Here is a 26,795-nt window from a genome sequence, read left to right as displayed (position 1 = left end):
AAAACATGCTGCAGCGATTAGAAAATAGTGCCACCGTTAAAATCAAAACATTCCCGTGAAACATTCCTGTGCTTGTCATGCATTGTCGATAATCGCCTGCTTGGCTTCCTGTCGTACCGTAGGGACAGCTGGAAAGAACTCTCCCATAGTAAAATAAATAGATCCCTAAATCATTTCTTTTTTTATCTCCGAACATTTATACGCGGCTTTTAGGGGGCCCAATAAGTAGCACTGCTTTGCAAGGCCTTAGAAAGAGCACTACCACCTGGCATAGTACACTGAATTGTTTCCTTTTTTTTCTAAGCGCACCTATGGTTTACAAGCTTCCATACTCTTGCGTGAAACGAGCACACAAGCTGGTCCTTTCTTCTTGCAAGACTACCGAGTAAGTTTTTCTGTTATTCTAATCAGAAAGGAAGATCCTAGGACCTTGGCCCACAGTTTCGTGCGTTCACAAGTCTATGAAAGCCCCACTTAGCTACCTGAAGGCGAGCGGACTTCACGAACGTATGCGACCAACCAGCGCAAGTTCGTGTTGTGTGTGTTCTCACTAACTCTGTAACGACTACCTTCACAGGACGCAGTCTCTTGATTGATTGATTGATTGATTGATTGATTGATTGATTGATTGATTGATTGATTGATTGATTGATTGATTGATTGATTGATTGATTGATTGATTGATTGATTGATTGAGCGATAAAGCGATTGAGCGAGCGAGCGAGTGAGTGAGTGAGTGAGTGAGTGAGTGAGTGAGTGAGTGAGTGAGTGAGTGAGTGAGTGAGTGAGTGAGTGAGTGAGTGAGTGAGTGAGTGAGTGAGTGAGTGAGTGAGTGAGTGAGTGAGTGAGTGAGTGAGTGAGTGAGTGAGTGAGTGAGTGAGTGATAGCGTTCAATGGCACAAGGACATCAAGGCCACAGATTGCCATGAAGTTAGGACGCAGTCGCTAAAATCGCAACGTGTACAACAGCTGCTTATCAACGTCTCCAGACGCATCTGTATTGGTAAAGTTTCCGAACGGCGTTTCTTTCTTTTTTTCCCCATCGAATGTGGCAGCCAGGACCATGGTCACATTGACCACGTTGCCGGAGCCAGACATAACCAGCTCCGCGGGAAGATATCAAATCAAATCGAAAAGGTTTATTTCCTGCTAATAAGGCTGCAACAGGGGCTAAGTAGTACGTATTCATCTTGTAATAGCGGTCAACCATTTCCTACATAGTAGCGGTCAACCCAGACGAAAAACGGCCAAGTGCCACTCGAGAGAATGACTTCAACTTCCGTTTTCTAAGAAAGTTTCGCTCCAAGTTCTGTCCCCTGGCGCTGCCAGTGCGTTCTCTTTTATGTGAACTTTTATTCCGCACGGACCCCTGTTCCAGATTTATTACTTTTGGGACGTCTGATAGAAGCGATGGCTTCGTAGGCCCGACCAAGCATGTCATCACCACGTTCATCAACGTGGATTATGATAACTAATTTACATGTCGGGCTCACTGATGTATTCCATGTGCACCAAAAGACTTCCAGCATGTTTTAACTATACGAATAAATAGACTCGTCATTTGTCAAACATCTACCTTGAGCGAGCTCCATGACAACGACGATGTAATAGGAAAGACGCAGGGTTAACTACAGTCGCCGTCAAAAGAAAAGCCGAGCAAAGGGTACACTTATTTTTTAGTTAATGAAGCGATTGTAACACAAATATAAAACAAACACAAAACCACAGAGTAGAGCACACCACAAGCGCTATACACGCAACTAAACTCAACGTAGCATGCGGCACTGTGTTTGTGTATCTCTTATTTTACGATACATTGGCTTAATTAAGTATAAACCAACAAGTCCAGGTACAGTTGTCCTACGTATGTGTGTATAGCTTAGAGCCGCATGTGACTACTCGGGAGCGCATGATACAAAAACAGATGTTCTCAAGTGCATTGAAAACCAAAGTATAAATGTCAGCAAAACATCGAAAGTTCAACAAAAAGAACAAGCTCGTAGTTTGCTGAGGCGATGCTTGATAAACGCTACGAGATGAACTATATTCGTGTGCCCGACATGAAGAAAAAAAAATAACAGACGGCGTCTCGTGAGATAGTTGTTTTGCCGCACGCTTGCAAGCAAACATTGTTAAGTGTTTGCTGTACATCTCATATCGTCTCTCATTACCGAAAGCACGAGAGCCAGCGAAATCGTCGTAAAGAAAAGTGAAGACGAACAACATGCATAAATGACGTCGTGTTGAGGTAAGTGTGCTTAGTATATTTTCATCGATATGTAGAATTCTGTTTAATCGCGCAAAGGACAGTCCTTGCCAAAGAATGTAACATGATATTCAACGTAAATGAGCTGGTCTGATGACGGAGAATGGGTACTTAAAACGGCTGTATAAAGGCCTCAAACGCTTGTGAAGTAACGGGACGTGAAATTTCTATAAATAATAAAGTACCATGAGGATAAAGCTTTATGAAAGCAACAAGTCGTCACGATGTCATGGAAGCTGTCTGAGTTCGAAAGAAATGAGATATTTTGCCCGAGCTGAAGCTCCGGACAGCGATATTCAGCCACATCTATAGGCTTTATTCTTCAACGGAGAGAGGTATCCCCTCCTTTCTGGAATGCTGCACGGGACTACAAAGGCCGACGTCACAGCCTCGGTAGTAGACTTTTCGTGGGGTGGGTCAATCATATTTACATATCAGAGGGCATTATGGCGGCACCCAAGTACCCTTCGTTGAAAGGGTGCCCAGATCATTCTCCCGTCGTTAAACCCTCACCAATGATTTCGCTGCTAGCGCCTTCTACCGATAGAGGTTACAGTCCTCGCAAGATGGGACTTAGACAATAACAGGCTATTTTGATGTTGGTAACCTTTAAATGACGCATACAGTGAAAGCAGCGCGGAAGACGAGATGTAGACTGAGCGTTCATACAAGGGTCCTGAGACAAGGTGATTGGCTTCTCGACATTTCAATGCGTAGCTGCAGCACCTGACCATGACTTGGTCATGTGACAGGATCATTACTCGGTAGCTACACCAGTATGGTGTATACATACCGAGTCATTCCGCAAAAATGTCATAATAAATCAAGTTTTACGGTTTATAACGTCGAAAAGTAACACACGGGCGAGGACCGAAGCAGTAATGGGAAGACTCCTGATAAGTTGGACCGCCCGGATACGGAATGGAATCAAACAGCGCTTCATAAAGGACAAAATGAGGACGAAGGACACGACAATGTTGTTTCTCGTTGCGTCCTGTTTTAATTGCTGTTTGATTGCGTTCCAACAACGTATACGAAAGAGTGAGGTCGAGTACACTAATCCGCCTGGATTTCTCTCATTAAAAAATAATAAAAAAAGAAAGAAATACGAGCGTTTCATGCGTTCCATTTCGTCAAAATGCGATCGACACATCCGCAAATCGAACTTGCGAGCTCGAGACTGGGATAAAAAAACTATTTCGTCATCCTTTATTGAAGCCATTATATATATATATATATATATATATATATATATATATATATATATATATATATATATATATATATATATATATATATATATATATATATATACACACTCCCAGACGTTTTTCATGTTTTCTCAGGTGCAGCTACCACAGAAAAGAAAAGATGCATCTCCTCACTGCCATGGTCTATCTTCTGGCGCCAACGCTCTGCTGGATATTTCCGCGGAATCTTTCTCTTGCAGCACCAAAAGGTGACAACCTCGTCATCCATTCTGATTAAATTTTTCATAACATTCCTTTTACTCTTAGAGTTAAAGGACTGTCGAGAGATTTCATGAAGGCTGTCATTGCCCTTCTGTCGCTGGTTTTTCTTATATGTGAGAGTAGGAGAGCTTGGCGTCCCGTAGATGACGACACGGCTTCTATATGGTAGCTTATTCAGAGAGTGCACGTCAGTGTCAGGCCGTCCGAGTCGAAACAAACGAATAACGACCCGAGCACAATGACGATTGAAATGTAAAGAGAAGTCGAATCGCGCTCCTGTAATTCAGAAAAAAAGTTTAAGGACGCAAGCTCTATATCATAAAACACGAATACCCAAACACGCGTGCACAAACACACACACACACACAAAACACAACAAGCAAATAAATGCTGACGAAAACATTAGGTTCGAGCGCACTCGCTGTTGACTATTACAGCGACGTCTACTGTCTACGTAGAATTCAGAAACTGCTACAAACTAGCGTCAGAAATGAGTTTTAGTCCTAACTTTAGGAACGCGTGCTTCTAGGAAATTATACACAATAGAGACAAGAAATAAACCTACATAAATATACAACAACACAGCTACCGTCTGTTTATAGACTGTGGATGGACGCCAGGCAAGGCCTAGAAACAACCGAGGTAAGGCCTAGAAACAACTTAGAAGCAACCAGATTAGTCTTCAGAATCGTCCAGTTTCGCTGTTTCAAGGCTTGCGCGGCTTAGTGCTTAGTGCAAGCTTCACCAATTATATTTTTGTACAGCGAAAATATGCGCAAATATGAAAGAAAGCACATACCATTTACTTTTAAACATTGTCTCCAGAGTAGTCTCCATTCGGTTGAATGCACGTTTGGCCGTGCGTGATTAACGTTACTTGTTGATTCCCACGACGTACATATGTTTCACATCAACACTCACCTAGTCAAAGTCATTGACAAACGCGCTATTAGTGAACGACAAACGCGCTATTGGTGAACGTGGGGATCACCTAAATAAAAATATTTGCTGGAAAAATGCTAATAAGCCCAAAAAACGCGACAAGCGACTGGATATTTCCACAGGGGACTCGGCGAAAAAAGAAGCCCAAGTCCGCTTATTATAAGCGGAACTGGCAATCCTGATTGCTGTCCTGAATACAAAATGCACTGTTGGTATTCTATGACAGCGACAGCCCTCTGCTGTCCATATAAGAGCACTCGGTACTCCAAATCGACGGCCTGCTTTCAAACCACATGAGGAACACGCTTTGCTTTGCTATATTCATTCAAGTGTAACGCGAATTTCTTGCGAAGTGCATTACCACGTTCAATTTATCATCCTGTTATGATTTGCTGACGTCATATTAAAACGTGTGTCTCTGTGTACGCGCTATTGGACGCAAGTGAATACTCCGAATTGAATGACCAGCAACGACACTCACTCGTTTTCCTTCATCATTATGAAAAGCTATCAACTGCTAATTTTTTTACTGTCGTTACACACAATCTCTCGCCATTTCTTTTTACCTTAACCAGCGAAAGACAAGAACTACACTGTTTGTGAAACGGAGGTCTGCAGGAAGAGAGGTAAGTTTTAACACTGCGTAGCATATTGATGTAACCTTCAAGCCCTACGTACGTGTAAGTGCCAGTATAGCCCACCTTCATGGACTCGTATACAGGTTCGCACCCTTTGATGGAGTCCTTTTCTACCCACACCGATAATTGCATCCGGCTCGCCTGGGTTGCCTTTCCTTAAAAACTCGACGCTCTCCACTTTCCTATCAATAATTATGTGTCATGCTGGTGGTGCACACACCGTTCGTGACATCAAAGTACAGCGTGCGTCCCGCAAAAGAAAAGAATAAAAAACAATAATTATAAGCCCAGGTTCTCTACTTTACCTTTCTATCTTCTACCCTCTTTCTCTCCTCCTGTCTTCCTTTTCTCTATTACATCCTTCCTCCAGAAAGGCTAGGCAGGCGTTGTGCCCCTCTAGGTGACAATAGTCAGCCTGCTTCCCCCCCCCCTATTTCCTGTGTGCCCTTTGTGTATGTGTGCACGCGTATGAAATATAATAATATCCGTATCTCCGCCTTCCCCCCTGCGTTGCAACACAGTACAAGGTGGTTGTGTGTTTCACGCATCCGAAATCTGGGCAAAGATTTCCCTCCAACACCAGGTTCAGCCCAGGAATACGAGTACTATACAATCACTAATAACTGTCCTGACAAAACAGTTAACTTGAATAATGTCTTTCGAAAATGTCGCACAGGCACGAAGCGTTCTTTAATCTTCTTTTCTTCTCTCTCTCTTGTGCACCTTAGCGAAACTGCTGCAAGAAAGCATCAACAGAAGCGTCGATCCTTGCGATGACTTCTTCAGCTACGTTTGCGACGGCTGGAATAAACGTCACCCAATTCCAAAAGACGAATCATCCTACGGGATGTACGAGCAAACCGATGAAAGCGTGATGCACGAGCTGAAAGGTAACACTTCGCCTACGTGTAAATATTCACATATATAGCAAAAACCACACGACCTCCTCCTTCTGTGATGACGTCACGTAATTATGTCATAGTGACGTCACACATGTCAGAATTTGTGATGTCACACGAGAACGTAGAAAATGGACATAGGTTCCCGTTGTTTTTTACTAGGGACAAACGCAAGCGCAGGCGAACTTTTTATCAGAGCGGTAGCTCGCTTGCCTATTCTCCCGCATTACCAAATATCGATACAATCGGGTACATGAGAGTTTATAAGGAAAATTATATTCGCACACTAAAAAGGTCAAGCGTAAGTGCACTGTAATTCATCTAACGTTTTGTTTTTGTTTTTCTTTTTTTTGTAGCGTTTTGTTTTTTGAGAAAGAGTGACAGGAAATAATTGCCAGTGGCACGTTTGTCGCACGAAGTTACACGGAACTTCTTATTCAGATATCTAAGAAAGAGAGCTTCTTGGGTAGCAAAAAAAGAAAGAAAGAAAGAACAAAACCTTAGCCAAGGAATTATGGGCAAAGACCAATCTCTCGCAAACTAAAAGCTTTCTTGATGAGCTATCCCTATTGTTTTCCTTATAGCCTCGTCTTACGAACGGGTACATGGTAAATTTTTCCTTTCACGAACCTCACTTCATCTTGCGGGCTTTAGAAGATCTGATTCGCGATATTACAGAATTAAGTCCGCCTTTTGTGGGCAGTTTGCATGTGGGTTAATCAGCGTTGTTGTTTCTGGATATTTCACATAAACTGCACAGTCAATACGCGGCATGCAATGTAGGTGGTGCCGATGCTCGTTTCCACTCCACAGTCGACATCTCTTGCAGACGTTGCCAATTCTATTACACAAGCTCTTTATGTTATTCATACGCTAGACTCCTTTCATACGATTCAACATACAAACGACAAATCGGTTCTTAAACAACATCGTCACTTTCCCATCCTGTGTCACTGGTTTCCTACTCCCTTAGTTTAATTTTATTAACTTAAAATGAACAATCAAGCCCTTCGGGTCTTCCGGTTATTGTCATTCCCATCTTTTTTACTACGACTGGTGCTCTCCTGCCTATTATCTGAAGATACCTGTCCAGCATAATTGATGTTACAGAATGCACGTAATGTGACAACAACGTGTCATTCTTCCCGCGTTAACTCGCTCATCCACGCTTTACAGGAATAATTGAGAGGATACGGATATTCACGGAACCTCGCAATTTGACAGAGATGGCTGCTACATTGTACAAGGCGTGTATGTCTCACTGTGAGTGCGTCCTTTTTCTTTTCTTTTTCTTCATTTTCTTTCGCTCCGATCTCTCTTTTCACATAGCAGATAAACGCTTAGTTTTGGCTGAGACAGTGTTGTGAGGTGAAACAAGACTCCTGCACTCGCAACTGTTTGTCGGTGCCGCTATTACCCGTCGTTGAAACACCAAGAGAAGTGTATCTTAAAACGATCAAAATAGTGCAAAGGCTCGTTAGCCTGCTAGTTCGATGTACAAGTATACTGTACACTCGTCAAATCACTCGCGCATGCACTGGAACGTGTTATTCATGTCTTTAAGAAATTTTGCATATAAATATTGTTATCATCTGACTTTCTTACAAAAAAACACAAGGGCGCAGAGTAAAATAGAAACAATCGTGTGTAATTGGAAGAATGGCTTATATAACTCATCAAGAATCCTGGCTCTGAATAAGTAATTGATTGGAAATACCGGTAAATTGCCGCCTTGCGGCTTTCTAATTCTCAGCACAATTAACAATGAAATTCACTGCTTCGATCGCTTCTAATATCGCATGTTCTTATAGATTTCTCGGATTGGGAGCTACTCAAGATCGTCAAAGACATCCTTAGTCGTAGTGGATTTCCACTATGGCCTGTCATAAAACCTTCAGACGTTCCTTATAAAAACTATTCTGAGTTGCTCGTGGAAACAACTTTGAGGCCATTGTTCTACGTTGATGTCGCTGAAGACATTAACGACACAACCCGCTTCATCATCGAGGTACGTATGTTATGCACGCTCATCTATATGAAACATTTATTTAGGGTAACTTCTTGACAGCACTGAGGACCGGTTACAATGTTGGTTCAAACTGTTACAAACTATGCCAGTTGGCACACTGGTGTTATGATTCACGTACAATATAAGGTGCGATGAGGATGCCCTGTGAAAAGTGAATTTGGAATAACAATAATAGCCGACGCTGACAACTCGTAGCGCAAGAACGTAGCTTACTTGGACTATTTTTTTTTTTCAAAGCAATTATTCCAAGGAAGGAAACAAAAGAAAGAAAGAAATATTTGGAGAGGTAAATAAAGGTATAGCGGTGTGTTGCAATCAGACTCCCATATCTAATTCCGAACGTCGATAACATGTTGATGTGCGCAGGATACATTGGTATACAGACGAATACCTAAAGTGCGGCACGATGCCGTGTTACAAATTAGTTCCCAAACAACAACAACAAAAAAAAATGAACACCGAAAGTCTGTTCGGATGCTGTTCGAATACTGCGCATCAGTTTCGCGAATATTCAATTTGGGAAATATTTCAGTAAGATTTATCACTGCATAGAACTGTACCAAAGCACTGCGCAAAGTCGGTGTAGGTACATTAATGCGAATGATCATACCTAGGGGTTCCAAATGGAATCCTGCAATGAAATTAATCAGTATTGGCTTCAATTTTTGTCTAGGTACCAACAGATGGTCACATTTTTTTTAACTTGTAATAAATAACCCCATTAGCTAGCCCAGTATGCTAACACCTACACTTGATTATAAGAAATTATTACGTCATGGAGTTATAAGGAATCGATAGGTAGTTAAAGTGACATACTATCATTTACCTGTTGCTGCATCCGGCTACGTCGTTTGTCATTAAAGATATTCTTAGCCTTATTCGAACCCTTTGTGCTTTCAGGCGAACGACGATATTGTTCATGTCCAAACAACAGACACATGAGTAGATGCCCTCAGCACGCGCTACAAAACAACATCGTCGCATTTATTTAGCTATATTTGTAACATCAAATACAATTCAAATATCTCTCTGTTTATTATACACATTTTTGCCTTACATGCGCCTCTGTACCATCTTTCTTTTTTCAGCTTGATCAGATGCCTTTCGACATATTGAAGAGAAATGAGCTGATCGATCAAAATGATACAGACAACAACAACAACACACGCGTTAGGAACGCATACATTAACCTCATTACCACGGCTGTGGGAGTTCTAAACAGAACTGTGACTAGAGATGACGCTGTTGCTGTTGCTGAAAGGATCTTCCTCTTCGAGGCCCAGCTGGCTAAGGTGAGCCCTACCTATAAGTCAATTACATTTGAAATGCCGCCATATACGTTTATGTTAGTTACAATCGAACCATAGTGTCTATTGACAGGTAGTAAACCTACCTATACCTACAGCATCTTCTAGCTTCTGGCCGAGGCACCTCGAAGCTCTACGCTCAGAATTTGAATAACCCGTTTAGGTGAAACGAAATGTGGAACCCCTTGTGTACCGGAAGGTTCACATTGTACTGGAACGTTCTGGGCGAAGGTGCCAGAGCAACATGCCCTTCGTGTACTACCTAAATGTCGTGAGTGGTGGCCCAGGCTAACGTTCCCAGGATTAGTTGCGGCCCACACGAGCCAACGAGAAAGTGGTCGGGAAAACGGCGCCACGGTGCCTTACGCAACGCACGCGAAAAAGGGAACGCACGGGTTCGATCCCACTTGCGACCAGTTTTTGTCGCCGTCTTTTATGTCTTTATTCATTGAAACGAGAAATGGCTGTCATGTTGTGTGTGTGTGTGTGTGTGTGTGTGTGTGTGTGTGTGTGTGTGTGTGTGTGTGTGTGTGTGTGTGTGTGTGTGTGTGTGTGTGTGTGTGTGTGTGTGCGCGTGTGCGTGTGTGTGTGTGTGTGTGTGTGTGTGTGTGTGTGTGTGTGTGTGTGTGTGTGTGTGTGTGTGTGTGCGCGCGCGTCGCGATTTTAAAAACTTCTTTTTGCAGATGACAGCACCTCCTGATGAAAGAAGGGACACTATGGCCATTTACGAGAAGACCACTATTCAGGTGTTGGCCAAAGAAGTTCCGAACGTATGATGGTTCCAAATTTCTCAAAAAAAAATTTTAGAACCAACCGAGCAACTTGCTGAGTTGTGCTACGTTGTTTATATATATATATATATATATATAATATATATATATATATATATATATATATATATATATATTGCTTTTCCCAGACGCTGCATCGTTGTGCAGACACGCATTTGGTTTAATAAACTTAGCGCGGCATTCAGATGGTAACAGCAGACGACAGTCACTGGCACCAGCCGCAGAAGGAATTTTCCAGGCTTCCGCGATGCTAAACTTTGTATAAGATTTATCCTAGCATCTAATTATAGTAGATGATCGTAATTTCAGTTACGTACGTTGCTTCTCTGGCGTTAAAATGATGGGAGAGAAGCCCAGGATAGCAAGTACGAGGAATAGCCAAAACAGGACAGGTTGCCTAGAAAATCATTTGTAATACGTCAGTAGGACAGAGTGTGTGTGAATGCGAGTAAATTTAACTATACGATATATGATTGTACGAGGCTTGCGTCTCCTATAATGAAGAACTTCTCGGATATTGATGTTTAAGTTTCATAAGATAAAATACGACGACATCGCTTTGTTTTAGATTCCAGTCCTACAAGGCCTGAAGAAGCTATTTTCACTGGTGAACATAACGATAAACGAAACGGAAGAAGTCGCCATGTTTGGAATGCCGTACTTCAAGAAAACCAACGACTTCTTCGGGTGTTTATATGACCTGTAAGACGCAGCTCATTATATTTGAAAATTACGTCTCGGGCAACACTTTTTTGCTTGCGCAATAAAAAGGTAATATTTACAGGTCGGACATGTACAACATGGCCGCGTGGAGGCACATGTTCGAGCTGCTTTTGATGGCGTCGAGGAAATTCTCTGAAGCTTGGCAAGCACTGCTAAAAATCGTGGACGGTGTACCGAAGGAAAAACCACGTTGGCAGTATTGCCTCAACAATGTATTAGACACGATGCCTTTCGTTGCTGGACGAATGTACGTCGAAAAGATATTTGACATGAAAAGCAAGACTGACGTGAGTTTCAATCTTGGAGCTCCTATCTAAAAAAAAACAATGAAAAGAGTCAAGAGCAAAAATCTACGTAAGAGATTGGCAGCCAGCATTTGATTTTTCGCGGTATCACTCTCTGGCCAGGTTGATATCGGGTGAGCGTAAAGAAGGCTAGCTGCGTGTTTAGTTTCAAGATATACTGCAGATGCGCACTACCGCTCTCAACATCTCAACCTATTTGCTTCCCCCCCCCCCCCCAGAAACACGTAAGAAAACAGAAACTTACAGAAATATTGACAGCGTTTTAACCTCACAATTTGACGTTTAGAGTGATAAAGCCGAATGCTTAGATATTGTAAAGGTATTGAAAAAGTAAGAACCTCATGTAATCTTTTGCAATATAATCTACCTCAGAGCTGCTCGGAAAGTGTCGACACACACATGCACAACTCTAGCGCTGTTTTTTTTTTTTTTTGCTTTTATTACAAGGTGACCAATCCTTACATATTGCTCTTCTAGTAGGAATGCAGTCGTTACGACACATGCGGCTTTTTGTTATCCCTTCGTGGTGATATCAACATGTAGTGACTTGTTACTCTTTAACTACCTTATCTGTCATGTGTAAGATCGCGTCTGAAGCTGCGTGTTTATACAGGGTGATTCTTTTAGAATTGACCTGTTTCATTGGGCTGTAGCTTTTTTTTTATATAAATTATCCGATTTTAATGCGGGTTGCGGCGAAGTATTAAGATAGAATAAAAATTTATTGGCGCCTCCCGATTTTTTATGAGGAACACCGCAGAACAAAGAATAAATAACAAATATGGAAAATCGTGACATTCCGCAAAATTCCATACAAAAGGCCTCCGAGGTCGCCCGATCTATCGTCGCCAGGCTCTTTCTTATGGGATTTTCTCTCGTGATAAACCATCGACACTGGACAAATGAAAGGCCAGAATTCCTAGGTAAATCGGAAACATCACTGCTGACGCATTGCCGAGTGTTGCAGCCAACATTGAGAGGCGAGTTCGGTTGTACGCCTACGCCAGGAGGTTGGTCATTTTCATCTGTGGGATAAGTGATTATAAACCTTTATAACCTTTACGAACTTTTACTAGTACCGTTTGGTATGCCGCATGACAATCAGAGTTTTTAGGAACGTTTTATAGGCGCAAGCCATCCCTCCTTGTACAGCATTTTATGCTTTTTCTTATTTCGTTTTTATTCTTTTTTAGGCGCTGCAAACCAATAACATGGAACAGCCAATAAATTGTCATCCTTCCTGAATGTTTTGCCACAATTCGCATTAAAATAGGACACTTTGTAACAAAACTGCAGCCCAATGAAATAGTTCAGTTCTAAAAGAATCATCCTATAGTTACAGTATGCTATCATAGTGTAATGGTGAGCTGCTCGCCCCCAATTTTTCCCTCTCTCGCCTATGTCAACAATTAGCTGATTGATTGGTTGATTGGTTGAATTGATTGACTGATTGAGTTACAAACGATTTAATAAGGTTGCACGTCCTAAACCAACAAGAGGGCTGTGAAAGACGACATGAAGTGCTCCCGAATAATTTTGACTAGTTGTGATTCATTAACGTTCACACACACACACACACACACACACACACACACACACACACACACACACACACACACACACACACACACACACACACACACACACACACACACACACACACACACGCGCGCGCGCACGCACGCACACACACACACACACGCACACGCACACACACACACACACACGAATGCTTACATACTGTAAAAGTATTCCGCTTTTTTGTAATATTTTGCAATATAATCTGCCTCAGAGTTGCTCAAAAAGTGTTGACACACACATGTACACATGTACACCGGGTCTTTTTTGTTGCTTTTAACGCAAAGTGACAAATCTTTACATTTTGCTCTTCTAGTGGGAGTTCCGAGTCGTTACGACGCATACGGCTCGTTTTTATCCCTTTGTGTTGACATAAACATGCGACGTCTCGTTACTCTTTAACTACCATATCTGTCATACTTAAGATCACGTCTGAAGCGGCGTGTTTATAGTTTCAGTGCGCTGTGACATTCTACTGATGAGCTGCTCACTCCTCATTCTGCCCTTTCGCGCCCAAGTCTATAATTAGCTGATTGATTGATTGGCTGATTGAATTGATTGACAGATTAAATTACATATGAATCAATAAGGTTTCAGCTCCTAAACCAACAATAGTGCTGTGAAAGACGACAAAGTGAAGATCTCCGGAATAATTTTGACTACTTGGAATCCATTAACGATCACATAGGGCACTGAACGCGAGCGCAGTTATGTTTCGCACCCAATGAAATGCGGCCTCCGCAGCAAGGATACGAACCCATGACCTCAGGCTCAGCAGAACACCGTGCCACTGTGCCACCACGGCTGGTACAAGTGATTCGCATTGGTAATACACCTTGTAATGCTTTGTGAGAGGTGAGAAAAATATTATTTCACACGCTTCAAAAGCACAGTGAGGCTGTTATGCTTGCAAGAATTCTCACTGTTTGTGCATTATACCGGGAAAACTCATTCAGACAAAATCAATCTGCTGAGGAAAATGAGGGGAGTCACTGACTGAATTGCGCGTTGACTTGTGCTTGTGGGCGAACCAACTTGTCATTTTATGCATTTTTGAAATGCTGTGTCCACTTCGCTCTCTCCCTCTGTTCTACGTTAGGTTGAAGCCATGATCAAAAATGTAACCTCGACCTTTAGGGAGTCCCTCATATCAAGGCCATGGATGAATGACAGCACAAGAGATACAGCGCTGAAGAAGGTATTACCACACGTTTTATTGGCGGCCTAACTTCACTTTTGTTCCACGTTTGTAAAAAATTAGTTGAAGCGATTTTCAATTTCTCACGGGATATGCGCAGTACTCATACGAGGTAGGTTATTCTGCGGTCTTTCTAAGTACATGCGCATGACATCGGTCAGTGCTTACGCGTTTTTACAGCAGGCGATACTGATTCGATTCGACCCGAGTCGAATAGAATCGCACTTTGTCTGATATTCGGAAACCACGATATGATCGCGAAGCGCGCCGTAGTGGGGTGCTCCAAAGTAATTTTGACCACCGGCGGTTTTCTGATGTGCACCGAAACGCTACTAGACTGCTATTAAATGATATTGAGTCTGGAGGGAAAAAAATATCGGCTTTGTTCAATCGAACGGCTACCAGTAGCCTTCATCTGCGGGCGTAATATCAGGTTATCACCGACACATCTCAACTACAATTTAAGGTCATAATGAGGACTAAAACTACGCTAAAGAACACAAAGATAAACACGAGGAAAACAGGAGTCACGCAGACTCACAACTGAACGTTTGATGTTTGAAGGATGACATATATACACAGTGAATATTTGATAAAAAAATGTCATCATTATGAATTTAAACCAACCAGACCGACTTGGTGCTCTACTACAACTTAACAACTGCTGTATTGTACAGCATGTTTTAGTCTTTATTACCAAACTTAATCTGTACAGAAACTGTCTCACAGCCTGAAACAACGTTCCACAGCATTTGTAACTGAAGTAACGTTAAAGCTACCACAATACCTGATTTGTTTCCTGTTCAGCTGGAAAGAATGGCTATGAAAATTGGATATCCTCCATGGATTTTTAACGATACACACATGAAGGAGCGCTTCCGTTACGTAAGTAAGCAATTGCTTTTTCGACCATGACTGTCACAAAAGTGTAGCGCATTATACTCCCATAAATTCAATATTTTTTTGTTTACTGAAGGTTAAGGATTTCAGCCAGAGGGACTCCTTCTTAAAGATAATAACGTTGTTTGATGAAAATGCTTCAGTAAGAAGACTACTTCAACTTCGGATGGTTCCAGATAGAGCAAACAGGTATTTATAAAAACGCACATACATACATACATACATACATACATACATACATACATACATACATACATACATACATACATACATACATACATACATACATACATACATACATACATACATACATACATACATACATACATACATACATACATACATACATACATACATACATACATACATACATACATACATACATACATACATACATACATACATACATACATACATACATACATACATACATACATACATACATACATACATACATATATACATACATACATACGTGTATTTGTCGGATATATGTGCAATCAAGAAAACACATTTGTTACATTTTTCCGCTATAACCGAAATTGGTTCCCTTCGATGCGCATTTCCTTTGCGACATGCTCGATGATGTCGGATAACTACATTACTTTATAGATTGTCAAAAATATGTTTACGCATATTTATGTAGATTAACGACAATCTCTTGCTGTAGCGACATGATTGTTGACGTTCGTTTCACTTTAATTGTGCTCGTAACATTTACGTGCGAAAACTTCGCAGCTGGACATCACCTGTTGTCGTCAACGCTTTCTATCGCTTCGAGACGAATGATATGGGTAAGGAGATTTAAATCAGTATATCTTAACATATAATACACTAAAATTGTTACCGAGCAATCAAGCTAATCTTCTAGTCAATGTTATTTTTTTTAGCATTCAGTGCTACATATGGAGCACGTATTTTGTAGTTTATTCCAGTTATTTTGATTTCGGTGAACCTTCGCAAAATAAATATTCTCCCTTAGCCAAAGTGCTTCGCACATTTTGATCGAAATACTTCAACCCTTCATGCTGAATTGATGATAAGTTCCCGCAAAAAAAAAACATCCGTTAATGAAACATGTATTTATCACAGCCTCAATTTGCGAGGACAACGCCTTGTTGTCCATCCTGTCCTCCTTTGCAACGTTGAGCTGATACTGGAGTGCCGGTTAAAGAGCCATTTCTACATTGTTGCCTCATTTTCAGTTTTTCCAGCCGCAATACTTCGAGACTCTTTTTACCAGCGCGGGCTACCAGCGTACGTATTTATTTACAAATAAGTTCAAATATAAGTAAAGAAAGCTAGCACAGTCATCGCGACGGTTTCATTATTTGCACAAGTTCCCGCAATCCGTTACAAAAGATGGCTCTTCTTCAGAAGCGCCGCATGTTCTCGTTTATAGGCAGCACGACGTTAACTCGGCCCTATCTTTCTGATCACATGGGCTCCAAACGGAGGCGAGGTAAACGTTGATTCCCTGCCTCACATTTCCTGCTTTCTTTATTGTTATTCTGTTCATGCTCAATTTATGATAACGCGCCAACATGAGATCTGGAGATGTACACGACAGCAACGAACGAGCGTTGCCATGGGGTGGTGAACACGCCATAAGAAGCGTTCTTTCTATAGTTTCTCTTAGTGATACGTGATTCATAGTCAGACGGCATTGACCAATGGCTGGTGTCCTCGAACAGACCACCAGTGTTCACATAGCGAGAAAAGAAAATCACAGGGCCTGTTAAGTGTACCGCGGGCAAGCGTTGGCAGGAAACGCCATGCTACGCATAACACGAGGGAAAAAGACGGGGCTTCTCGTGAGCCCGCAATAAAAAAAAAGTGTTCTATTAAGGCAACGCGGGCGTCGGTCTCTTCTCTGTCTCTACAGGGTCCCCTGTGCATTCGCGAAGACTACTCGAAGGCGAAAGCCATCTTCTCCTTTTTCTTCTCCCCCGGCCCCCTCCGGAAGCCTTCTGTACCTAAGATGATTTTGCACTGCCTCCAGTATCGCAGGCAATGCAAGCTTTCTGCACCTGGTTTTGCACTGCCTCCGGGATCGGCACACTTTTGACCAAGGAACGATGTCATGCGATAACGTCATCATGTGACGTCACGTTATATGTCGTCATGATGATGACACAGCGACGCCATGATGACGTCACAAATTTCGGCGATCTTTGACGCCATGGTGAAGTGATATGATGACGCGATCACGAGATTTTTTGTATCACACGTGACGTGATGATGACGTGATCACGTGATTTTTTGTATCACACGTGCTGACGCCGCCGACGGTCAATATTCGCGTTTGATGAGGCATCTCAGGCTGCATTCGCCTTAGTAAAGTTGATTCTTGTCTCGAGCAACCTACGCCAGCTGTATATACTATTGTCCTACCGCACCTACATTACGACAGCATGCATGATGCAAATCTTAACGGAAATTTCTGGACAGGTCTGTCAACTATGGCGCAATCGGCACCATCATAGGCCACGAAATGATTCACGGCTTCGACGAGGAGGGTAAGCTTTAATATCTCGAGTTCGTGGTGTCTTAATACCCCTTTTTCACGTTTGCGGATGATTTCTAAAGTGCGGCAGCCTGTGATTTCGTTAGCCATCTCAAAGTGAAAGCATTTATGTCGAGAGCTTCTATAAAACAAAACGAAATAATGTTTTCCGTGGCAGTCATTAATTGTGTCAACTTTGATCAGAGCTGCTATATTTAAATGGAAAACTTCAGTTGTAGCAAACGCGGGTACACTGGGTGGCTTATCTGTTGGGAACGAATTCTGAGGATAACGCATGTTTCCATATACACGCTGAATCTGAATGAAAGCACTGACCATAACCCATAACTGGCTCAGCAAACCGACTTGCATTCACCGGCTGAGACTCGATGTTGCCTATACGAAATACTTCAAGCACAAGATCAGGCATTCGGACTCGCCCACGTGTAACACATGTAACACTCGGGAAGAATTAAAACACGTTCTCTGTGACTGTTCCCGTTACGACTTCGAACGACAAATTATGAAGGCAGTACATTATTTGCAACGTGGATTGAGCTTGCAGCTGCGGCACCTTCTCGACCCGTGGCAAGACAGCGGATGTGCGATGCGCAACACAAAAGCGCTGTTGGCTTTTTTGAGGAACCCTCGACTTAACGAAAGTTTGTGAATAATTATTTTGCGTATGTATGTGTGTTTGTGACTGTACGTACTATCTCTGTGTATATGTGATTACTGTATATCTCGCAGTCATCATCCGACGCCTGGAGCAGTAAGCCAGGCGATAAACCAGGCTAACAACTCTGGCAATTTCACTAAAATTATTATCTCCCTTTCTCTCTCTCTCTCTAACCTTATCCACAAGAACACTGTTCATCTAGTCTTCATTTTCTTGTTGTTTTTTTTTTTTCACAAATACATTGTAACAATAGTAAGTGTTGGTGTTTTACGTACCTAAATCCCGATATAATCATATCGGGATGAGGGACGTCGTAATGAAGGGCTCCGGAAATTTCGGCCATCTGGTGTTCTTTAACGTGCACCTAAATCTAAGTACACGGGACTCTAGCATGTCGCCTCCATGGCAATGCGGCCACCACGGCCGGGATTGGATGCCGCGACCTTAACAAATGGCTTGTATCCAGCGTATTTCGGGAGCACACATTCCAAAAGCTGATCGTCTTTATTTCTCGAACACGTTCTCCCAAGCGCACGCCTTTTATAACATTTAGGCGACCCTTTGGATATCTTCGAAGCGCATGACACCTACTTTCTCTGCGTTGAGTTGGTCACCATAATTTCCAGGGAAGGATTACGACGAGGACGGTCGTTTGAGAAACTGGTGGAGCAACAAGACGCTACAAAGGTTCAGGAGAAAAGCAGAATGTTTTGTTCGTCAATACAGCTCCGTGTTCAGCGAACTGGCGAACAGAACGGTGAGTACATCTAGATAAATATTCATGTCTACTAAGGTGCAGGGTCATCTTCAGTAATTCTTGGCTAACAACAGATGATGACGATGATGATATATGATGGTTTTTAGCGCAAGGACCAGTGACGGCCAAAGAGCGCCAGGACATGCTAAGGTGTGTGATCAATGATAGTGTAAGCTGGCTGTATAGGAGCCTTAAAATTCTGCGCACTAAATGTGCTAACAAACTTTGTTTTCGTGTAAACTACCCAAACAGGCTCAAGAACTTCGTAACCTACTGATAGTTCCATGTATACACTTACGCACTAAATCCTGAGCGTTATTTCTGGTATAGAAGTTTTACGAAGAAACTCTTTCTGGCATAGTCGCATACGCATCCATTCAATGACATACGAAATTGGGGCAGCGAGAAAAAGCTGCGCGTAAGCGCCAGGTGCGTAGCCAGAAATGTTTTTCGGGGGGCTGAGGGTGGAGGGGGGGGATGTCCAACCAACCTTTATGAGTATTCGTGCGTGTGTTTGTATGTGTGAGTGTATGTATACACATGCAAAACTGAAATATTTCGGGGAGGGGTGGGAGGGAGGGAAGGATTGATCCGTTAGTTCCCCCCTCCCCCCCCCCCCCCTCTGGCTACGCCAATACTAATGTGATAGCTTTCACGCAAAGCCTCTCATATACCGTTGGGCAGAGAAGTGAGCACTGGGGAAACTTATGATGTTGACGAAGCCGTTACCAACACCGACCTACCAGTCCTGATCAAGTCTGTGTCAGGCGACACTATTGTTGGAAGTATGGGTCGTCTCGGGACACCACGATGCGTAAAAATTATATTTAAGGGATAATGACTCACATCACACGTAAAAGTGGGCCACTTCCGACGCGCAGTTCGCCCTTTTGTACCGAAACAGCTTCAGCGCTGGAAGTGCATGAAGTTAGGTCACGTGAGCAGTGTGCGCACGAGCGCTACTGTTTGTTCCCGATGCACTGGGCTCCACACCACAGACACGTGCCAGGCCGAAATACTGAGAGAGAGAGAGAGAGAAATAGATGAAAAGGAAACGCAGGGTGGTTAACCTGGCGCGAGTGACCGGTTTGCTACCCTGCACAGGGGTGGGGATATAGGGGTTTGGAAAGAAGACAGAGAGAGAGTGAGATAAAATGAAAACGAAAAAAAAAAACAAAACACGCACACATGCACACACACGCAAGGCGTTCCAGTCAGAGCCGTTCTGAGAGACCAGTTGAACGCAGAAAGCGCAGTAGCGCTTGCACAGCCTTTTTCTGTGACGTTTGGTCCGGTCGATGGCGCAGGATTCTTTCTTCCGACAGAGTGAGGTCGTCCAACTTATCGAGCGCGTTGCAAAGTGACTGTTTCTGTGAACAGTACTGTGGGCAGTCGCACAGAATATGTTGAATTGTTTCATCACTGCCGCAGTGGTCACATGATGCGGTGTCGTCCACTCCTATGCGGCACGCGTACGCGCGCGTAAATGCGACACCCAACCATAACCTGCACAGGAGGGTAGCGTCGCCTCGGCGAAGGCCTGGAGGAATTTGAAGGCTGAGAGTTGGGTCCAGGGATTATAGTCGCGCATGCTTGAAGTGCGGCTCGTTCCATTGCGACGTGGTGCATTGACGAGCAAGCACGCGGAGCTTCCATGCAGCGTCAGTCCTAGAGAGCGGTATTATTATTTGACTGCTTTCTGTATGGGCTGAACGGGCAGCTTGATCGGCCCGTTCATTGCCGATAATCCCACAGTGGCTCAGATTGCAACGGGCCTCATGATGCCTTTTCGAAGGAATTGTCCTATTACTCTAAGAGAGATAGCAATATTGAAGAAAAGGGTTAGAGATAAGTCGTCACACCGGGAAGCGGCTGCATACATTACGCGGCGATGACGCCGTCGCCGGCACTGCACCAGAGCCTCTAAAGCCTCGTTGCCACTTGGGCCACGTTCAAAATCACGTAAACCTCTGCCACTCGGCTCAAACGCTGTCGGGTTTAAAAACAAAGACGCTTTCACCAGCAGTGGAGCTGACGCTTCGCTTCTATACCACCCAGACCAAACACAGCCGCGTCTGAGAACAAGGACGCTTCTACCAGCAATGCAGTTGACGTTTGGCCTACACTCTTAAATAAAAATAGTGGTACTTGCTAACTTTTAGGTAGTAACGGCTTGTCATATATGTTACTACCCTGTTAGTAAGTGCAGTTAGTAACGGCAAGGGTGGTAACTGTTACTACCTTTGCCGCTACTAACAGCAATTAGTAGCGGTTACTACCCTAGCAGTTACTAACCATAGGTAGTAAATAAAGGTTGCAAGAAAGAAAAACAGAGGTAGTAACTGATACTAACTGCTCATTTTGCAACATCATTTGCCCATTGTTAATAGCGGTCAAATTCTTAAGGTGACATCTCAACATGAACTTCAAGTAATCTTGCGTGGAATGATATGAACGAGAATAATACACAGACGTAACAAGTTCACTACGCGACAGTACTTCATAAGCGAATCCTGGGAGTATATATAGTCCCTGCCTTGAAGATGCATGTGTGGTACAGGTGAGAACCTGTGTGTCAGGATGAATTATAAAAAAAAATGTGGACCTGGAGTACTATACCGTACTACTTGATTATATGTGCGTGGGGACGTAGCACAAGACTTTTAATCAACCATAGCAAAAAACAAAACACAGTATCTCATGTCTATTTGTTATAAAACTGCCACAAGAAAGCGTTATGTACAGCGGCCGAGACAAGGTACTAAGCTCACTAACATAGCCTCAGAGCATTTGAATGGATCCCTGTGCTAGCACCCCCCCCCCCCCCCCGGGCAAGAAAAAGCTAATAATATCCATTTCTGGGGTTTTACGCACCAAACCGCGATATGATTACGACACACGCCGTAGTGAGGGACTCCAGATTAACTTTGATCAACCGGGGTTCTTTCACATCCGCCTGTCATGCTAGCTTTCCTGGAGTTCATATTGTGTACTAAAACGCGTATAGCACTTGCTTATAGTTCATTAACTTCTGCTCCTCCGTTTTCACAATAGCAGAATAATGCTTTGAAATTACGGTGGCGATTTTCAAAAGAACATTTTTTTTCCTTGATCCATGGAGATTTTCTTCGCCATTTTCCAGTTAAAAATGATATGTCCAGACGATTCCAGTTATAATTCAATACAATAGGTATTAACTACAATTTTAGTTTAAGTAGTTAATGGCCGGGTAGCAAAAAGGTAGCAACGGTCCAAGAAAGTAACGGCTGCAGTTACTACCTATTTGCTTCCTGTTGCTAACTGTGGACTAACGTAGGTAGTAAACAGGTAGCCAAAACTTAGTAACGGTTGCACTAGTAACTGTTTACTAGCGTGGGTAGTAAACAGGTAGCAAAATGCTAGTAACGGTCCAAGAAAGTTAGTAACCGCTGCAGTTACTACCTATGTGCTTGCAGTTACTGCCTTTTTACTAACTTCTTTTTTAAGAGTGTAACTCCCTAAGCTACCTGCACCTAATGAGACACATCAGACTTCGACAGTCAGGGACATTTCGTCTGTACCTTATAAGTTGATGGATTAAGATAGACAAGTCGTCGGCATGGTGAGTACTCTAGTGAGTGCTATTCGTGTATGTGTTTAGCAAGATACAGACGCCGATAGCTCGAAGCGTGTTGCAACCGCTAGACACCATCACTCCAGTTCTTCCAAGTTTTCAGAAGTCCATTGGTTGAGAACACTATAGCACCACCACCATGGCTTCACCGTCGACAAGATTTTGGTTGCATGGGACCGCGTATACGAATTCCATACAAGTTGTATAATGCAACGGATGCGCTGCTCTAATTTCAGCAACTGGACTGACTCTCCGTCTGTGATGACACGCGCGGAACTGCAGTTACGTCGACTGCAACAGTGCCTTTACTTCTCTGTAACTTTCCTTTCCCCTCCCCCCTTCCCCAGTGCAGGGTAGCCTACCGGGCTCAGCCCTGGTTAACCACCCTGCCTTTCTTCTATCCTTATGCTCTCTCTCTCTCTCTCTCCTGAAAGACGATGTTCAATTCCAATAGATGTGCCAACTCTTTTCTACGTTTTATTACTTTGCAAGAATAACAGTACAAATGGTGTACTTTCAGCTCAACGGCGTCAACACCCTTAGCGAAAACATTGCCGACAACGGAGGACTCAGAATGGCTTTCAGGGTGTGTATTCCTTAAAAAGTATACCTCTGCCCGCTCCTATTTTCGTAGAGGCATTAATCGAAAACTAAAAGTATTGCGAATGCCTTTATTTACACCTATCTTTTAGTCCTTAGTTTAACTCGCATCGATACCTTGCGTGGTTTTGCTCGCTATTCTTTTTTTTTAGACAGCTTAAACAGCTACTGCCGAAATGGTCGCCGTCTTCGAAACTCATGTTTAATTGGTAGCACTTTTATTCCGATATTAGCAATAACGCACTCCGTGTACTTTCCGTAGTACCATAGAAACAAAAAAAAATGTTTTTCCTCGCCTCAATATACCCCGATTTATCATAATTACGTTGGATAACAACGGTACACAAAAGTAGGGATCTGAAGAACGCCAGAAACTAGCGCTTAAAATTCGAGGTAATTGAGCGGCGTCATTAGGCATACTTCAGGAACACACAGCCACAGTTTACAACTGTGTACACTTATAAAATGATACCGTAGTGACAAATATAAAGCGGCACTTGAAAACCAAGTGCATTCCGAGTAGCGATTGGCAGAATAGATGACTATGATGACGCATACGTGACAACGACCTTTTGCCGCGAACAAAGAATGACGGCCCCATTGATAATTCCCCTCTCTAAGAAACGCCAGTATTTTTTAGCGGACTATAATACCAAAGATGACAGCAATGAAGTTCTTGCAATAACGTTAATGCGTTTTTATTTTCTTTTTTTTTTAAAGACACTTGGCGACAAGTTGAAAGCGTTTGTGGAGCCAGACATTCGTCTCCCTGGGCTGGAAGAATACTCGCCCAAGCAGCTGTTCTTCATCTCTGCCGCTTTCGTAAGCATCGTGCGTTGATCGAATGAAATCATACCGAACGCGGCGCGTGACCTATAAAGCGTGCTATTAACTCCAAAGTGACTCACAAACTACAAAACTCAAAACTGGGTGCCAAAGTTACAGTAGTTATTCAGCAAATATTAGCTTATCTCGCTCTCAGCTTTAACGGGCCCAGGCCCGGCCGACGACGTTTTCTGCCTTATATTAACTACAAGGAAAGAACATTTAGCTAGTAGAAGTTCGCTAGTAGATTCGTATTTCTCGTTCTTCTTTCTATCGTAAACGACTGCACCGGCCTTAGCACGTTTACAACTCACTTTTCATCCCACTTCCATTGATTGCGCTAATTACTCAGACTAATTACGTCAGTCATGTTAAGGGGAGATGCTCAATCATACATCGTTGTTGAAGTGCTGTAGAGTGATGGCGGACTTACAAAATCAGCCTGTAACTATAGCGTAATCAAAGCACAGAAAGACAGATACTGTAAAAGTTATACGGGAGTTTGAAGTAGTCTTTGTGGCCATATGTAGATGTACAGGTCTTTGTTAGCGATAACATGAGAGGGAGCCTAAACATCTTACACAACACGTGAGCGCCTTCTAACATCTAAAGCCAGCCAGGGTGCACCACCTTCTGTAAATAAAAGTGGTCGCGTAAGCTTCTCAGTGAATTAGGCCTCTATTCTGGCGCGTAATAGCTACATCGGTCCTTTGGCGGCTGACCGCAGGAAGCTGCACCCGAAAGGCTAGATGTTAGAGGACATGCCATTCCATGGGGGCTTCTCTGTCAAGAATGCTAACGAATAGTACTGCGCAGTAATAACGATGGCTGGTTGCTAGCTAGTGACATTGGCTCCACACCCCACCCCCAGCCCTTCCTCCCGTATAAAAATGCGGGCATGAAAAGCAAATATTTGCAAAAGTACATTACGTAATGGTAACCAATTTTCATATTATTAAAGTACATTCGTGCAAATTGTCTACCTTAAAGGTATATTTATTTGCAGGTATGGTGCGGCAGTATACGCCCTGAAGCACTGCGTCTGCAAATCGAATACGACCCTCACAGCCCTCACAAACAAAGGTGATATTTTTCCCCATGTCTTCGATTATACGATCTCACTATGGAAGTGAATTAAGCATCAGTGTACTGTGTCTGCTTTTTTCTCTCTCTCTGAGCACAAATGTTAGTAGTTGCCGCACAGGGTTAGAGAGTCAACATCCTATTTGCAACTAAAGCTGTTGTAGTACTCCTTCGCTCAGTCGGCACATGCTACGATCCATATTAGGTAGATCAGATTCGCACGTCAACGAGAAAGATCGTCATCGGGAATGAGAAATACTTCTTGCGACGTTTCTAGGAACGTTTGTAGCAACCTTTGAAAATCGTGTTTGATTCACTGTGTTATTTCCATACAGCGTGCTTGAGTGTCACCACTTTATACCACACACCAAAAGTGACCTCCTATGCAAAAAAAAAAAGAAAGTTTGCTTCAAACGTCAGAGTGCAAAATGAGTTGTGTTAACGAATTTCCGTGAAGGTTTCGAAAGTTTTCACATTTGCTTACAAGAAATATTGCCGTTTACTGTTATTTTTTTTTTGCTTCATATTGCAGGATAAATGTCTCTCTCAGGAACATGAAATCGTTCACTTCGATATTTAAGTGCAACGAAACGTCAAAGATGTGGTTCAAGAAAAAAAGCAACGAGACTTGCGTACTCTGGTGACATTACTGCAATAAATCTGTCACGATTTTATCACACATTGCACCTATAAACGTTGCACTGCGTTTCAGGTATATTTCTTATTAAAACAACAGTAGGTGCGCATCATGCAAGTTGACAGTACCCCGTCTTTGTCGTACACGTTCACGAGGTGCAGCCGCGCCAATTGAAAGCCCTCTGCGGGGGCTCCCAGTGTACCGTAAACATCATGTCCAGAAGACCAGGCACGGGTCACCAGTATGCAACTGCTGAGCATCAGATCGACAGCAGAGATGACTCGTTATAGAATCGACGTACTTTGCTCGGCGATTGAAACGCGATACTCGGATCGCGTGGCTGCTGGCTGCGCGAGTGAAAGCGCTCGTAATGCATGGTGACTATGCACATGCGTATCGCCGCAGTCCGGCTCCCACCGCAAACAATAGATGACGTCACTGCCGCGTGACCTAATGCTATGACGTCTGCTTGCTGTTTTTTCCCTAAGTAAATATTGAATTTTCCCCAGATTTCTCCGTGTCGCCACGGAGTGCCTAGTATGTCACGCGCTCGATGAAGTTCCTCCCTAGTGCCATTTTCACCTCGCCACAGTTATGGAGGTGCCATCGCGCAGTGTCATTGACGTGTCTCCATGCCGTGCCTAGGATTACAATGCCGCAAGAAAATCTACGAATACGCAGCTGTGTTCGTTCTTGATCACTCCGCGTCGGAATGCCGCAGGTTGACTGTGATCAAGCTGTCACTGGCGATAAAAGCCGTCGTTGCGTGATTTTGTAGTAGGCTGTGGCTAGGGTTACGTCCAGACGTAACTGTAGTCACCGCTATTTTCCTGTTTCTCAGTGAAGGCCCTCTGCGCCCTTCGGGTGCGGAAAACTAATCGTGGCTTCGCCCTCGCTTCGCGAGTGCGGCCATTTCGCTAACGCTCAATGGCCGGTTGGCAGGGTCTCCGTCACGCGCTACTGGCCGCTGACGCGGCCACGCGTTGTATAGCCCGCGCGCCTGCCCCTTCGGGGCAGGCGCCCGTCCGTGCCAGCGTCCATGGTGTG

General features: G+C 43.3%; 1 protein-coding gene across 3 annotated transcripts; it reads left to right on the top strand.

Annotated features, from left to right (window-relative positions):
• Positions 1–2,061: 2,061 nt before the first annotated feature.
• Positions 2,062–25,851, top strand: LOC119404447 (neprilysin-1). 3 transcript variants are annotated; one of them, XM_037670942.2, is made up of 21 exons: positions 2,062–2,248; positions 3,613–3,725; positions 5,256–5,306; positions 6,047–6,208; positions 7,394–7,480; positions 8,029–8,225; positions 9,335–9,538; positions 10,237–10,299; positions 10,913–11,046; positions 11,129–11,354; positions 14,050–14,148; positions 14,956–15,033; positions 15,125–15,237; positions 15,787–15,842; positions 16,254–16,305; positions 17,500–17,567; positions 18,860–18,990; positions 23,124–23,189; positions 23,924–24,025; positions 25,035–25,111; positions 25,644–25,851. In XM_037670942.2, the coding sequence occupies exons 2-21, from the start codon at positions 3,638–3,640 to the stop codon at positions 25,753–25,755; spliced, it is 2,166 nt and encodes a 721-aa protein (XP_037526870.1). In that variant the 5' UTR covers positions 2,062–2,248; positions 3,613–3,637; the 3' UTR covers positions 25,756–25,851. The 3 variants fall into 3 exon arrangements, with proteins under 3 accessions (XP_037526870.1, XP_037526869.1, XP_037526871.1); XM_037670941.2 differs by having other exon boundaries at positions 10,237–10,323; XM_037670943.2 differs by lacking the exon at positions 25,644–25,851 and adding an exon at positions 25,291–25,415 and having other exon boundaries at positions 10,237–10,323.
• The last annotated feature ends 944 nt before the right edge of the window (positions 25,852–26,795 follow it).

Source organism: Rhipicephalus sanguineus, chromosome 9 (assembly GCF_013339695.2).
Source record: "Rhipicephalus sanguineus isolate Rsan-2018 chromosome 9, BIME_Rsan_1.4, whole genome shotgun sequence".
Taxonomy (NCBI): domain Eukaryota; kingdom Metazoa; phylum Arthropoda; class Arachnida; order Ixodida; family Ixodidae; genus Rhipicephalus; species Rhipicephalus sanguineus.
Note: the sequence above shows the minus strand (reverse complement) of the source record. Positions and strands in the feature narration are given on the sequence as shown.

Coding starts and splice junctions, on each gene's coding strand:
- LOC119404447 (XM_037670941.2), top strand. CDS start 3,638: ATGCATCTCCTCACTGCCATGGTCTATCTTCTGGCGCCAACGCTCTGC. Junction 8,226..9,334: donor CAACCCGCTTCATCATCGAG/GTACGTATGTTA, acceptor TTCTTTTTTCAG/CTTGATCAGATGCCTTTCGA. Junction 16,306..17,499: donor TACCAGCGCGGGCTACCAGC/GTACGTATTTAT, acceptor ATTTCTGGACAG/GTCTGTCAACTATGGCGCAA.